This window comes from Panthera leo, chromosome C1, assembly GCF_018350215.1.
Source record: "Panthera leo isolate Ple1 chromosome C1, P.leo_Ple1_pat1.1, whole genome shotgun sequence".
In the NCBI taxonomy this organism is placed as follows: domain Eukaryota; kingdom Metazoa; phylum Chordata; class Mammalia; order Carnivora; family Felidae; genus Panthera; species Panthera leo.
Genome location: NC_056686.1, coordinates 53386528 through 53400356, shown reverse-complemented (window position 1 = coordinate 53400356; position 13829 = coordinate 53386528). Strand labels below are relative to the sequence as shown.

Genomic DNA, 13829 nt, shown 5'->3' with positions numbered 1-13829 from the left:
TCCCTGATAAACAGTTTTTAAATTGGTTTATAAAAAAAACTACTTGGTACCCAACAGAAAAAGAAAATCTGAACATTTTGTAGTCATGTCATACTGTAGGGAGAAACACTTGGAGAAAATGAAGCTGTGTGAAAGAGAACAGAAACTAAAATCCAAAAACCAAACAAAGTTTAAAAAAAAAAAAGTGAGAATAAGGGAAAACAGCAAGTGGAAAGTTTTCAAAACCTCTAAGAAAGTTCTGAAGTAAGCCACTTCCTATCACATTCTCTTTAAAAATGGAAAGGGCACTAATCCAGTCTGGGATGGACAGGGTGAGGTCTTTCAGGCCAGAAGGAAACGAGTCCCCAAGTCAGGTAGAGGGAATGCTAAGAAACGGGCCCAATGCCACTTAAGCGTTTCCTCCCCTGACCAAGTCTCTGGCTCCCTACCACGGAGAAGCTGGAGCCAATCACAAAACCCTCCGGCTGAGAGCCAGCCTTCCCTCTCACACTGCTCTTCCCCCAAACTGCATTCCAAAACAAAAAGAATAAAATGCATTGAAAAGTGGTATTAAAATTAAAACAGACCCAATTGAGGCAAGAGAAAATTCAAGGTGCAACCTGGTACACACAACTTTTCCTTCTGAGAGATGAGAGGCAGCGGGCGAGTCTTCTTGAAAATCAAAATAAAAGCTTGCTTTTGCAATCTGTTTAAGAGATAAATAAAACTCTGCCTTTGAGATACTTCCTAGATACTTCCTAGATTCCTAGGTTTTACGCTGTTTTCCAGCACAGTCCTCTTGAAACTAATCTGCGCTTCTGTAATGAAGATCCCTGGGTAATTAGCCCACGGATGGGCATTAACCACCCCGGACACCGCTGAGGGCGGTAGAGAAGCTCCCGTTTGCAAATAACAAGTTTTCATAAAGGAGTTGCTTATTATGAGAATATGCATCCCAGAAAGGTTATGTACCAGCGGCGCAACAGCTACCTCTTGCCTGTCAATGCCAATTCATCAGGAACCGGGGTTGCCGTGGGGGTGGAAGGAGAGGGGTGAAGGGCCCTATTGAAAGACTAAGCGATCAGGCGACTTACATCCCCAAATTCACGACGCCAGCCAAGGGAGGCATTCTCAAGAAGCCATTTCCAGGGAAGCTGGATTCAAAATGTAATTTCTCAGATTGAGTCTCCTACTACGTAGTCTCCTAACGGCCAGGCCCCGGCTTGCGAAGGAGGGGTGTTAGTGGTGAGAGTTTACCTTAGAAGGCGGCAGCGGACAGACAGGCCTTTCAAAGCCACCAGGGCTCTGCCCGGAGGCCCAGGGTGACGCGGAGGGGCAGGAACAGTGCGCGGCTGGGGGCCCCGCGGCGCCACAGGTTCCCCAGAGCGCAGCGGGACCGGACTCCCACAGGTGGGCGGCGAGAGCGGGGGACGCCCCAGTTCCCCGGGGACGCGTGGGCTGGGAGGGCTTATCCTTAAGGAAGCAGGGCGAGAGGGAAGCTCGGGGTTTTCAGCTGTCTGGTTCTCCCTCAGCTGGGTGGTTACAGGCTTTTCCCCAAGGCAAGAGGAGTCCAGGCGAGGAGAGGAGAAGCATGCACCTCCCACCCTCCTCCCGGCGAGCCTCGGCACCCTCCTGGGGCGCGGTTAAGCCGCACCACCGCGGGCCACCGTTTGCATGCTCCCAGGCACGTAGGAGCCTGCACGACCACATGCGGGCGGGGGAAGGGCGCCCGGGGACCGAGGAGACCCGACCCAACCCGATCCCGCTACGGCTCACCCCCGCCCCTCGCCCCCGCACCCCTCACCCGTGTTGGCTTTGATGTTCTCCCGCAAGAAGTGGCCGCTGGAGAGATGCTGGAGACCAAAGCTCTGAGCGATCCTCTGGCACACGGTGCCCTTGCCCGAGCCGGGCGGCCCAAGGATGACCGCGCGCAGGAGTTTGGAAGCCATTGCCTTCGCCAGGCAGGGAGGGGGCGGCCAAACGGACAACCCGGACAGCGGCCTCAGAGAAGCCCGGGGAACTTTATGGCTTCTGCTTCTGCCTCTGACACTCTCCGCTCGCGCGGGGACTCGCCGGGCGCCCCTGCAGGGGGAAGGAGTGACTTTTGAGACAACCCCTCCCTTCAGCCCCGCGCCGGGGCCGGCTCAAAGGCGGAGAAAGGCGCCACGCTACCCATCCCCGCCCTCCTCGCCCCCACACCGCGATTCAGGACAAGTCCGGAGTCCCCGCCCCTGGCGGGGTCGGACTCGGGGGCTCTGAGGGCGGCCCGGCCAGGCCCACCTCTATCCCTTCCTCTTTCGTTTCCCACGCGGCGTTCGAGGAAGGGGCCGGGCGGCCTGGCATCCCCGCGCCAGTCTCCACCGAGGGGGACGCCGGGAGGGGCGGTGACTCCAAGCGCGCCCCCAGTCGCCCCACGCACCGGTCGGCCTGGGGGCTGAGCCCCTGCCCCTACCCTCGCACGTGGGCAGCGCTGAGTCTGCGCCGCGGCCCCTCCCCAGCGGCTGTCAATCCCCGGGAGTCGCCACGGCCCCCGCCGCCCGCGCGGACCGCCCAGCGCCCACCTCTGCCGAGGGCGGACGGATGCGCTCCCCGCCGCGGGGAACCCGAGTCCGACGCCTCTCCACCCCAAGCAGTCAAACACACACCTCGGCTGGGACGCGGCGCTCCGGGAGGCTTCCAGCCCGGATCCCGCTGGGCGGCGCCGCCTCCGCCCGCCCCCACTCCGAGCCCCAGCCGGCCGCGCGGGACTCGCGCCTTACGTAAGCCGGGGAGACCGGCTCCGCGCGAGCTGTCGGCCGGCGCCCCCTCCCCTTCCCGCCGCTCGGCTCCCACCCCGCCCTCCCAGCCCACGTGCTCCCCACCACCCTGCGGGGGGCGCCAGGACTCAGACCCACCTCTTGCACTCGCCCGGGGACCCCGTTTACTGTCAAGGGGAAGGAAAAATACAACTTGTTGAGTGCCTACTATGCGTCAAGTTCAGGGCTAGTGGTTTCCTTACGCAACAACCGTTCCAGATATTCACAGATGAGGAAAGGAGGCTTGGAGTATCGTCATTCATTCAACAAACGTTTGTTGATCTCCTACCGTGTTCCAGACACTGTTTTAGGCGCTTGGCACATAGCTGTGAATCAAAGAGGTGGAATCTTGCCCAGAGTGCAGCGGGTGTTTTGAACCCTTATCTGCCTGGCTCCAAAGCCCAGGCTCTTTGGGGAAGAAGGAAAGACGAAATGGTCACTCACCTGGGCTCAGGTTTTTAGAGCCTACTAATTTCAGGACTTCAGGGCCCAGGATGTTGGCACTACAATTAACAATTCACTAAGTCCCAGGGGCACTATCTCCCCCCTCCCTTCCCCTGCGTATCCCCATCCATATTCTCTTAAATCTGCTCCCACTCCCCACATGGCCCTCATTTCCCACTGAGACTAGTGTGATAACTGCCAGCCCATGTAAGCTGCTAGCTTCCGCTAGTCTATCCTCAATGCAACCGCCAGAGACATTGGTAAAGTGCAAATCAATTTCTATTATTTCCTCACCTCGGATAAAAATCATCCCTTCAGGATAAATTTACAAAGGGACACACAGGTGCCTGCCAAAAACCTTTGCAAATTCCCCTGCCCCCTCCTCTTTCTGCAGGCCTCCTGCCTTTCAGGAAATCAGTGCAGGATTTTCAGTGCAACTATCCATGGCTCACAGACGGGGAGGGAGAGCGTGGAGAAGAACCTCCTCTAGAGTCCTGGCTGCACTGTTTGTGTTGGGGGCTGGGTGAGGAAGAGTGTGGCAGAGTATTCCTTTCTGCCCCTCCCTGGCATCTTCAGCCCTTCTCCTTTAGTAAGTTCTCCATAGCCAGACAGCCAGACAGTGCCTAGTCTCTGGCTACCTGGGAGCACACCCAGGCCACCCACTTCAGGCCAGTGTTTGTTCCATAGGCTCATCCCCTTGTCAAAAATATCTCAGAGTTTGCTGTAGACATCAGGAGGTTGTTACCCCGAACCCCTTCAGCCCTTCACCTGGGAACAAAGAGAGAGAAGAGGTTATGGGAATGTGGGAGTGACTTCAATCTTGCCTCTTCTTCCCTCCATATGCTGTATAATATATAGCAGATACTTTACAGTCCTCCTCAGACATGAGCACGCTTCAGAATCACTCAGAGGGCTTGTTAAAATAGATTGCTGAGCTCCTTCCTCACATTTTCCGAATCTGTGGGTCTGAGGTGGGCACTTCTAACAAGTTCCCAGATACTGCTGAGGCTGTGGGTCTGGAGATTAGCGCTGGAAAACCGTGATTTCCACACTTTGAAAACCAGTGGTCTACCACATTGAGCATTGAGACGTGGAAGATGTGTGGCTCTTAATTCCTCTGCCTGCTATGGGACTTTTGGCTCTTAACCTGTTTGTTTGTTTGTTTGTTTCTTTCTTTCTTTCTCTTTCTAAAATGAGGACATTGGATTTAGTACTCCCAAAGATTCCTTTGTATTTATCAAGCATCGGGATTGTGTGAGTTCCCACAGGAAATAGTTTCTAGTCCTCACAAACTGGATGAACCTTCCCTATCACCGAGTTCTTTTGCCTACTTTTGAAATGTCTTTACCAACATCACCTTATAATATCATGGAGCAGTGTTAGCCACTCATGCAGTCCTAGCATTTAGTGGTTTAGGAGTTTAGGAGATTATATTATGAAACAGAAGGAATTGTGACATAGGTAAACTCAATAGAGAAACCCAGCTGAGATTTGAACCTAGCATTTCACAAAAGAGCCATCCATGAACCTTCCCCATGCACGGCCAACTCAGGGTCCCACAGCTCAGCTGCTTATTGGAAGCAGTAGAACTGGAAGAAATAGGTTTTGGAGTCAAACATCCCTGGGTTTAAGTTGCAACAGCGCCATTCACTAACTCTGAAGTCTCTTGATTGCTGTGAGCCTTGGTTTGCTAATCTGTAAAAGGGAGCTAATTCTTACCTCTTAGGCTTGTGGGGAGGCTTGAATTAATGTACATACAGGATTTAGCACAGTGCTGGGCATATAATAAGGACTCAGTCATGAACATCATCACTATTATTAACCTTGGGACAACTATTTAGCTTCTCTGATCTCAGTTCCCAAATTGCGAGGAATAAATGAGCTAATGTGACAAAGTTATTTAGTAAATTCCTGGCCCTTGGAAGATACTCTATAAATGGTAGCTCTTCTTATCACACATACACTCCTAACATCAACTTCTTCCTATTTCCTTTGCCTAGGGTTTTACATCTGTTTATATTATTTATCATAGTGTACAAAAGAATATACATCTACGTGTCTGTCTCCTCTAGAGACAAACTGTAAACTCATTCTGAGAGTAAGTCCAAATTTTATTCATCTTTCTATCCTCAAAAATATACAGCACTTTGCCTGCAATAAGTACTCTGTCAATGTTGGCAAACCTCCCCCTCCCCTTCTCCTAACATACTCAACCTCAAACCCTGGCACAGAGCTCTCTGTGACTTCACTGGACAGTAATACAAAGTCTACATTTGATCACATTTTACACTTCTTCCTCAGATTCTCTTATCTAGACTGCAGTGTCCTTGTTTAGTAAACTTGAGTCATTTCCATATTACTTTCGCAGTTTTGCTATGACCTTGTACCGCCTTGGTTCTTATCCGCTTATCATGTTTCTTTATATCGACTCAATTTGTTTAAATAATTTATTTTAAAAAACTGAATATAACTCACTAACCATAAATAAAGGGACACACTAAAATAATATGAGAAAAATAAGGCTACCAAATTCTAGCTGGAATCTACCAATCTAGCCTGTTGAATTTCTGAACTTAGTCCCTATTAAAAAAAAAAAAAGGAAGGGGGTTGTTCACCAAGTCATAGACAGGCGTTTAAGACATACAGCATCTAAATGAAACTTTTTGTAATGAAACTTTATCTGTAATCACATAGCTCAAAATAGAATTAGAAAGAGAATACTGAGAAGAATTTCTTAATATTCAGTTTAATTGTATTAAACTGAAGCCAGTTTAATGGAAGCCAAATCCATGTGCCACCTAGAATCATCTCTAGTCTCATGTCGTATTATCTTTTGCATAGTCAAGGATGTATGTCACATACTCTAATGTACTTAGAAGTGTACCCTTGAGGGATGCCTGGGTGGCTCAATCGTTTAAGTGTCCAACTTTGGCTCTGGTCACGATCTCACCATTCATGAGTTTGATCTCTTCTGTCAGCACAGAGCCTGCTTCAGATGCTCTGTCCACCCCTCTCTCTGACTCTCCTCCCACCCCCCCCCCCCCCCCCCCCCGTCTCAGAAATAAATGTTAAAAAAAAAAACTTAAAAAAGCATACCTTTGAAATATAACTCATTAGGACTTTTCTTTTCTTTTTTTTTTTAAATTTTTTTTTTTTTTTACGTTTATTTATCTTTGAGACAGAGAGAGACAGAGCATGGACAGGGGAGGGGCAGAGGGAGAGGGAGACACAGAATCCGAAACAGGCTCCAGGCTCTGAGCTGTCAGCCCAGAGCCCGAAGCGGGGCTCGAACTCACGGACCACGAGATCATGACCTGAGCCGAAGTCGGCCGCCCAACCGACCAAGCCACCCAGGCGCCCCTCATTAGGACTTTTCAAATGATGCAATCACCCCAACCACAATTCACAGATAAGGTACTGATCCCACTTCAAAGATTAGACTCCCCATTCCCCTGCTGTTCTTCTAGCTATCGCTTCTTCATCACTATCTTTCTAAAATCATTTCAGGCTTCCTTCTGTTGTGTTTGTTGGAGACCATAGGCTCCTTGAACATAGTGGCTTCATCATGGCCTCCACATAGCTAGCTAGGTACAGACATGAAGAGCAAATAGCACTGCACAACTGACTCACTGCTGAATGAATGACTACATAAAGTAGCTTCTCTTTGCCCTCCATGAAGTTTCACTGAAGAGACGGAAGAAAGGCTAGTTACTTGGACATGTCAAGATTCAGGAAAAAAAAAAAAAAAAAAAGCTGGAAAATAATGGGAAGAAGGGACAAGGTACCAGTCCCGGTATACCTGCTGCCTTCTCCCTGCAGGCACTTATTAAATACTCAAGAAGTCATAAGGTTGTATTGAGAGAATAAATGGTGAATAAAAGACTAACATGGCATTATCTGTGACTATAGTGAATTCTTAAGAGTGAAAGAATCATCCCCAAATTTTACTAGTTCACATGCTTATTAACCTATAACATCTTAACAGTTACTGAAAAGAGGCAGCAGCATTTATTCTACAAGCTTGCTCTCTCGGTCACACACACCCATGCTCATGTGTGCACACACGTTCCCAAGCCAAGAAGTTAAAAAAGGAACTGGGATGAATGAAATCAACATTCTTGCAATTTACGTGGCATGACCCATTATTTTCCATGAGCAACAGACCCTTTACAAATCGTTCCTGGGTTGCCTGGGTGGCTCAGTCAGTTAAACATCCCACTTGGGTTCAGGTCATGGTCTCGTGGACGGTGATTTCGAGCCCCGCGTTGGGCTCTGTGCAGACAGCTTAGAGCCTGGAGCCTGCTTCGGATTCTCTGTCTCCCTCTCTTTCTCTGCCCTTCCCCTGCTCACACTCAGTCTCTCTCTCCCTCTCTCTCTTTCTCTCTCTCAAAAATAAATAAACATTAAAAAAAAAAATCGCTCCTGAAATAACAGTCTGTAATGGAGGGCCTCTGTCAAGAGATGAAGATGGGAAACTACCATCTTTGGTCTTTTCACTGTGAAATCCTGGAAAGCACAGTAACCATCAGTTATGCTCTACCCTCCAAATATAATGATACAATGATGGTGTCTTGCTCAGAACTTTACTCTGATTTATACATTTGGCAGGGGGCAGGGACAAGCCTGTGTCAATCCTCTCTTCACTCTACCTTCCTCACCACCATCAACAGCAGGGTTCCTTTTAGAATTTGCCTCAGGGTTAGTAGGCGTGTCTGGAGATGAAATGCCTTTGGGTGTGTCTTTCCTGTGTGCTAAGTTAACTGCCTGAGGGAATGCATGTTCTTCCTGTTCCAACAGAACTGAATATTGAGTTTATTCCGCTAAGGCAGGGTGGGTAAAGGGGATCCCACTTGTGGGAGCCTTTTAACTTTGATCTTCTGATAAGGGCAGTAAAGACTATATATGTTATATATCATATTAATTCTTACCAAAGTCCTATGTCACGCCTATTATTGTGTGTCCATTTTATAGACCTTAAAACTGAAGCAAGAGATCTGGTAACTTGCTTGAGGTCTTATAGCTATAAGTGGAAGATGAAGGACATAAATCAAGCATCTTGACTCCAGAGCCCATACTCTTTAATCACTGTGCAACGCTGATTCGGAGATCTCTGGAGTAACATTGTTATCTTTTTATTTTACAGATAAAGAAACTGAGACACTTTAAGGTTAGGTAATTCATCCTTCAGTGTAATGAGCCAGTAAGTGGCAGAAGTGGGATTTGAACCCAGATATCAGGGTCAAACCACATAACCACTACACCCTGCTCAGTCTCCCTAGTCCTTGAGTGAAGAGAGTCCGAGGAGGCTGTCAGGAGGGTTCTGCACCAGATTGCTGGTCTATAGAGAAATACTAACAAAGAGAAAGTCACTCATGCCCTGACTGGCTTGGTTTCCTCAAGAGCCAGATTGAACAACCAGGTACCTGTGAAAGGCTCTTCCCACCAGGACTTCCCTCTCAGGAATCTCCTCGGGTTTTAACTTACATCTTCCCTTCCTGAATCTGCCAGTTCATCCGTCAACGTCCTTGCTGCCAACCTGTTGCCAAATCATTGCTGTATCCCAGGTTTTGGTCTTGCTGCCAGACCCATTTGACCTGACACTGGGCTCACTATTGAGCTGGCTCGCAAATGGCATTCCCACTTTGTTCTTCACCATGACCGCAGGCCAGCCTGCCAACTCTAGTGTCAAGTTCCAGCTGTCCTCGCCTGCCACTACCACACCTCTCTACCATACCAGTCCCAAACATGGCTCCTAGATCCCCAACCCAGATCATAGACCCCATTTGTCTGAGAGGTCACTATGGACAAGTCATTTTGAGAGATAAACCAAAAAGATAGAAAGGGAGTATAATTTAAAAGGTGTGTCTTGGGGGGTGCCTGGGTGGCTCAGTCAGTCAAGCATCTGACTTCGGCTCAGGTCATGATCTTGTGGTTCATGGGTTCAAGCCCTGCATCGGGCTCTGTGCTGCCAGCTCAGGGCCTGGAGCCTGCTTCAGATTCTGTGTCTCCCTCTCTCTCTGCCCCTCCCGATTCACACTGGTTTCTCTCTCTCTCTCTCAAAAATAAATAAACATAAATAAATAAATAAATAAATAAATAAATAAACAAATAAATAAATAAAAGGTGTGTCTTGTTGAGTTGCACAGAAGACCCAGAGGAGAAACAAAGGTCAGAAATGAGATGACCTGTTCTAAGATAGACTGATCAAATAGATAAGGGTTTCCAAGTGAATTCCAAGTATAGAAAGGCAATTCAGCACAAGGATTAAGAGAGTGGACTCTATAGACAGATTGACAGGTTCAGTCTTTGGCTCAACCACTTATCAGATGTGTGACCGTAGCAGTTCCTTAATCTGTGCTTCATTTTTTCCACCTGAAAAATGGGAATAGTTGTAGTTTCAATCTGATAGGGTTGTTGTGTATACATGACTTAGTATATGCAAAGGCTTGGAACAACACTTGGCATGGAGTAAGCATTATATAAGTTGCGTTATTATTCTTTCTTCAACTCCCACAAAGCACAATGTGCTTCATGGCACTAAAAACAGTTTCCTGGAACAATTAAGCCATACCAGACAAACATATTCTACTACCAGGGCTATCTTCTCAGGACCCTCACGTTATTTGTGTGTGTAATTTGTTTTCATGTAGACTTTCATATATCAGAAAACAGAGGTCTTGGGGTGTCTGGGTGGCTCAGTTGGCTAAGCATTTGACTTTGGCTCAGGTGAGGATCTCTCAGGTCTTAAATTCGAGCCCCACATCAGACTCTCTGCTGTCAGCACAGAGCCTGCCTCGCATCCTCTGTCTCCCCTCCCTGTCAGCCCCTCCCCCTACTCTCTCTCTCAAAAATAAACAAAAAAGTTAAAAAAAAAAGAAAAAGAAAACAGCTGCTTGTCCTGTCTGAAGCGTCTCTTCTTTATGCTAAATATTCTGAATTATTCAGCCATTCCCTAAGTAATATGGTATCCTACTAGCAAGTAACAGACCAGTGTGTCTTTTGCTGCTTGAGTAAGGAATACTAGGAAGTTCTCCTGTTCATCCTCAAAAGATTTATACATACACAACATATGGAAAGAATTTTTCCTTCTTAATGAAATGCAATAATAACAATACTAGCTAATATGTATTTATTGAATATTACTATGCCATCTACTATATCTTGTTTTGAACTACACAAATTCCTGGGAGTTAAGATGATCCATAGAGGATCCGCAAACAGGATGATACGGGACTTTCCACACGATTTCTGACTTCCCTCCCCATCCTGTTATCTCAGGAGTGACTACATAACTTGCTTTGAAATGAAAGCAGAAACTTTAAAAGCCAGCGTTCCTATTGTTCCTTTCTTTTTTGCCACAATGGCCAGCAAATGGCTTAGGTCCCACAGTAAAGATGACCTCACCTCCCTACAAAAGACTGAACCATGATGGACATGTAACATGAGGAAAATATAAATCTTTATTGTTGTAAGCCACCAAGAGTTTTTTTTAATGTTTATTTCTTCTTGAGAGAGAGAGAGAGAGAGAGAGAGAGAGGGCAATGAGTATGGGGGAGGGGCCAGAGGAGAGGGAGAGAGAGAATCCCAAGCAGGCTCCACGCCGTCAGGGCAAAGCACAATGTGGGACTCGATCTCACCACCGCAAGATTATGACATGAGCCAAAATCAAGAATCCTGGATACCAGACAGAGCCACCCAGGCACCCCTTAAGACACCAAGATTTTTGAGGTCAGTCACATCATAAGCTAGCCTATCTTGACTTTTACATTCTCAGCCTAGGATGCTGAATGTTGTACAGAAGTCTTATTGATTATACTCACATAATGTGATTCAGAATCTCTTCACACACTGGGTATTCTTTGGATAAATATGTTCCTTCTAAGGTGACATACACAGCAACACATAAGACATTCCAGATGTAGTCTGATAAGCAGCCTCTTGTTCTGAACACTATATTTCTTCTGTAGCAGGATAGTGTATTTTTATTTTTTCTTCTAGCTTTATTGAGATATAACAGACAAAAAGCAGTATGCAAGTTTAAGTATATAGCATATTGACTTGACTTACATATATTGTAAGATGATTACCACAATAAGTTTAGCTAACCTCTCTCATTTCATATAGGTAGAAAAAAATGTATTTTTCCTTGTGATGAGAACTGTTAGGATCTATTATCTTGGCAATCTTTAAATATACCACATAGCAGTATTAACTATAGAGCAGGATAATGTTTTCCCATATTTCCACCCATGATCCTTCTCCCTCTTCATGTAACAGCTAAGGAATTTTATGCCCATCACCTTAGAAAGAAATAGTGTAGTAGAAAAGAGAAGCCAAGAGTCTTTTCTTGGGTTTGAGGTTAGGGATAAGCCCCCAGAAGTGGAAAACATGCTTGTGCTTATATAATACAATTGATTTGGGAGTCTGTAAATGGCTGAAGTCTTCCTACTCCCCATATCCTGGACTAGGAAAAATCTCCTGGGTTGAAGAGAGGGGAGAGTCAGAGGGAAATTTAAGTGGGAATGATTCCTTGGGGGAAAAAAGGATGTGCACACCTGTTTACTTCCCAGGACTGAGCCCCAGCATGGAGGATGAAAGGAGACAGGCTGGAAAGATCCAAATGCAGGGAAGGTTTATATCCCCTTTCCCAGGCAGGACCTAGAGAAAGGGCAAGACGCCAGAGGGAAGTGTATCACAGACAATATGGTCTATGAGCAGGTCTTATTTGGCAAGCACAGAATTTTAAAATAATTTGATTTTGAATGACTTTGAGTGGAGCATACCCTCTCTAGGTTCTTCTGTCCTTATTCCCTGTTATCTTACACCTGGTCTATTTTACTGACTTGCCTCTATAAAGGCAATTGAGTTTAAAATCCCTGACTAGGCAGATGGACATGGAAAATAATCTCACATGTGCCTCAGCAGAGTAATTCCATTTACTCAAGAGAGTGGCATGAGAAGGAGAGAAAGAGAGACAGATCCCATGTGATTGAAAACCAATGTAAACAACGTCTCAGTGTATGCTGATGCAGATAGGTGACAACCAGACCAGAATGCTTCCTCAAAGTTATGGCAATTCCAAATTCCCACTCTCCACCAAAACTGGGGCAAAGCATAGAGACACTGAATTGACTGAAATGAGGTTTTTACCACCTACCAAAAACTGATGTTTTGAGTTGGACATTGTGGTTGGCTCCCCAGAATCTGTTCCTTCTGTCTCATTGAATACCACTAATGAAGCTTGAGGAATTGACCTTGACTCCAGTGTTGTATCTGATTGGTCCCAGAGTATTTCAACTACCCTTTGCTATTAATTAATTCAGGAATGGATAAGTGACCCAAATCTGACCAATTATGCAGAAGCAATTGCATGGAAGTTTCTGGGAAGGTTCACAGCAACCAATGGGAATCAATCAATCTTTCTTTCAAACAAGATGTCTTTGTAGCCCAATTAATTTTGACAGCAACCCTACAGTCATGAGGGGGACTAGCATTAGTTTGAAGCCAACAGCGTGGATGGCAGAGCAGAAAGATGAAAAGAAATTGGTCCTTGATGGCATAATTTAGCCTCTGAACCAATCCTGAATTCTTCCCTACCTTTAAGCTTCCTCTTACATTAGCCGATAAATTCTATATTATTTAAGGTAACTACTTCCTGTAGTTAAGGCATTCTAACTTAAGCTCAAAATAAATATTAATTTTAGTCACAGAAGAATTTTAAAGTTACAATTTTTCACATTGTGGTTGAAAAACTACAATTCTTTTTGCTAAAATTTCATATAATCTAAACTTGAAATTGTTGCTTTTTTTTGGCAAACCCAGTAATTATGACTTCATACTGACCTAAAACTCTGAAGATGTCTTTCATAATTGTTCATGGATAATCACTGAAAACTAGACAGTTCCTACTCTAATTCTGCCTCATTCATTAATTTAACAGTGTTTATTGCAGTCTCCATTGCACGCCAGGCATGAAATCAGCCCTGATAACACAACAGTGCTTAAGAGTCCCTATTTTCATTGACTTATGGAGTATCAGATACAAGGAATTCAGGTTCAGAAGTTGTTTATTTTTCTTTTTAAGTTTATTTATTTTGGTGGGGGAGCATGCAAGGGGGAGGGGCAGAGAGAGAGAGAGAGAGGGAATCTGGTAGTACAAAGCCTGATATGGGGCTTGAATACATGAACCAGGAGATCATGACCTAAGCCAAAGTCAGATGCTTAACAGACTGAGCCACCCAGGTGTCCCAGGTTTAGCAGTTGTTTAGATGCCTCTGGTCAGGAACGATTTAAATGAAAGAAAGAGGGGCACCTGGGTGGCTCAGTCAGTAAGCATCTGACCCTTGATCTCAGCTAAGGTCTTGATCTCAGGGCTGTGAGTTCAAGCCCTGTGTTGGGCTACACACTGGGTATGGAGTGTACTTAAAAATAAATAAATAAATACACAAATACATAAACAAACAAATAAATGGGTTATATTCTCAGATGAAGGAGAATTCAACAAGGAAGGCATCTCCAAAAACTAAAACTAGTCAAATGGCATCCAGGTTCAGTTGGTTGTGAAGTTAAAATCTCAAAGGAATTTTAATTGGGAGCATCCTAAGAATGACT

General features: G+C 45.8%; 2 protein-coding genes across 7 annotated transcripts in view; one reads left to right on the top strand and one right to left on the bottom strand.

Moving 5' to 3' along the window:
* AK4 (adenylate kinase 4) overlaps positions 1 to 2676 on the bottom strand; it is a 74459-nt gene extending 71783 nt beyond the window's left edge. For 4 of the 6 annotated variants that reach the window (XM_042952018.1, XM_042952015.1, XM_042952017.1 and 1 more), the window contains exons 1-2: positions 2625 to 2665; positions 1784 to 2061 (exon numbers count right to left, since the gene is read on the bottom strand). In XM_042952018.1, the coding sequence (XP_042807952.1) occupies positions 1784 to 1928 (145 nt within the window). In that variant the 5' untranslated portion in view covers positions 1929 to 2061; positions 2625 to 2665. Of the gene's footprint in view, positions 1 to 1783; positions 2062 to 2259; positions 2309 to 2624 lie in introns of those variants that run through there. The other 2 variants (XM_042952016.1, XM_042952021.1) reach the window with 2 other exon arrangements.
* On the top strand, positions 2004 to 2935 carry LOC122225900 (translation initiation factor IF-2-like). Its single transcript, XM_042948612.1, has 2 exons — positions 2004 to 2034; positions 2106 to 2935. Exons 1-2 carry the CDS (start codon positions 2004 to 2006, stop codon positions 2933 to 2935), a joined length of 861 nt encoding a protein of 286 aa, XP_042804546.1.
* The last annotated feature ends 10894 nt before the right edge of the window (positions 2936 to 13829 follow it).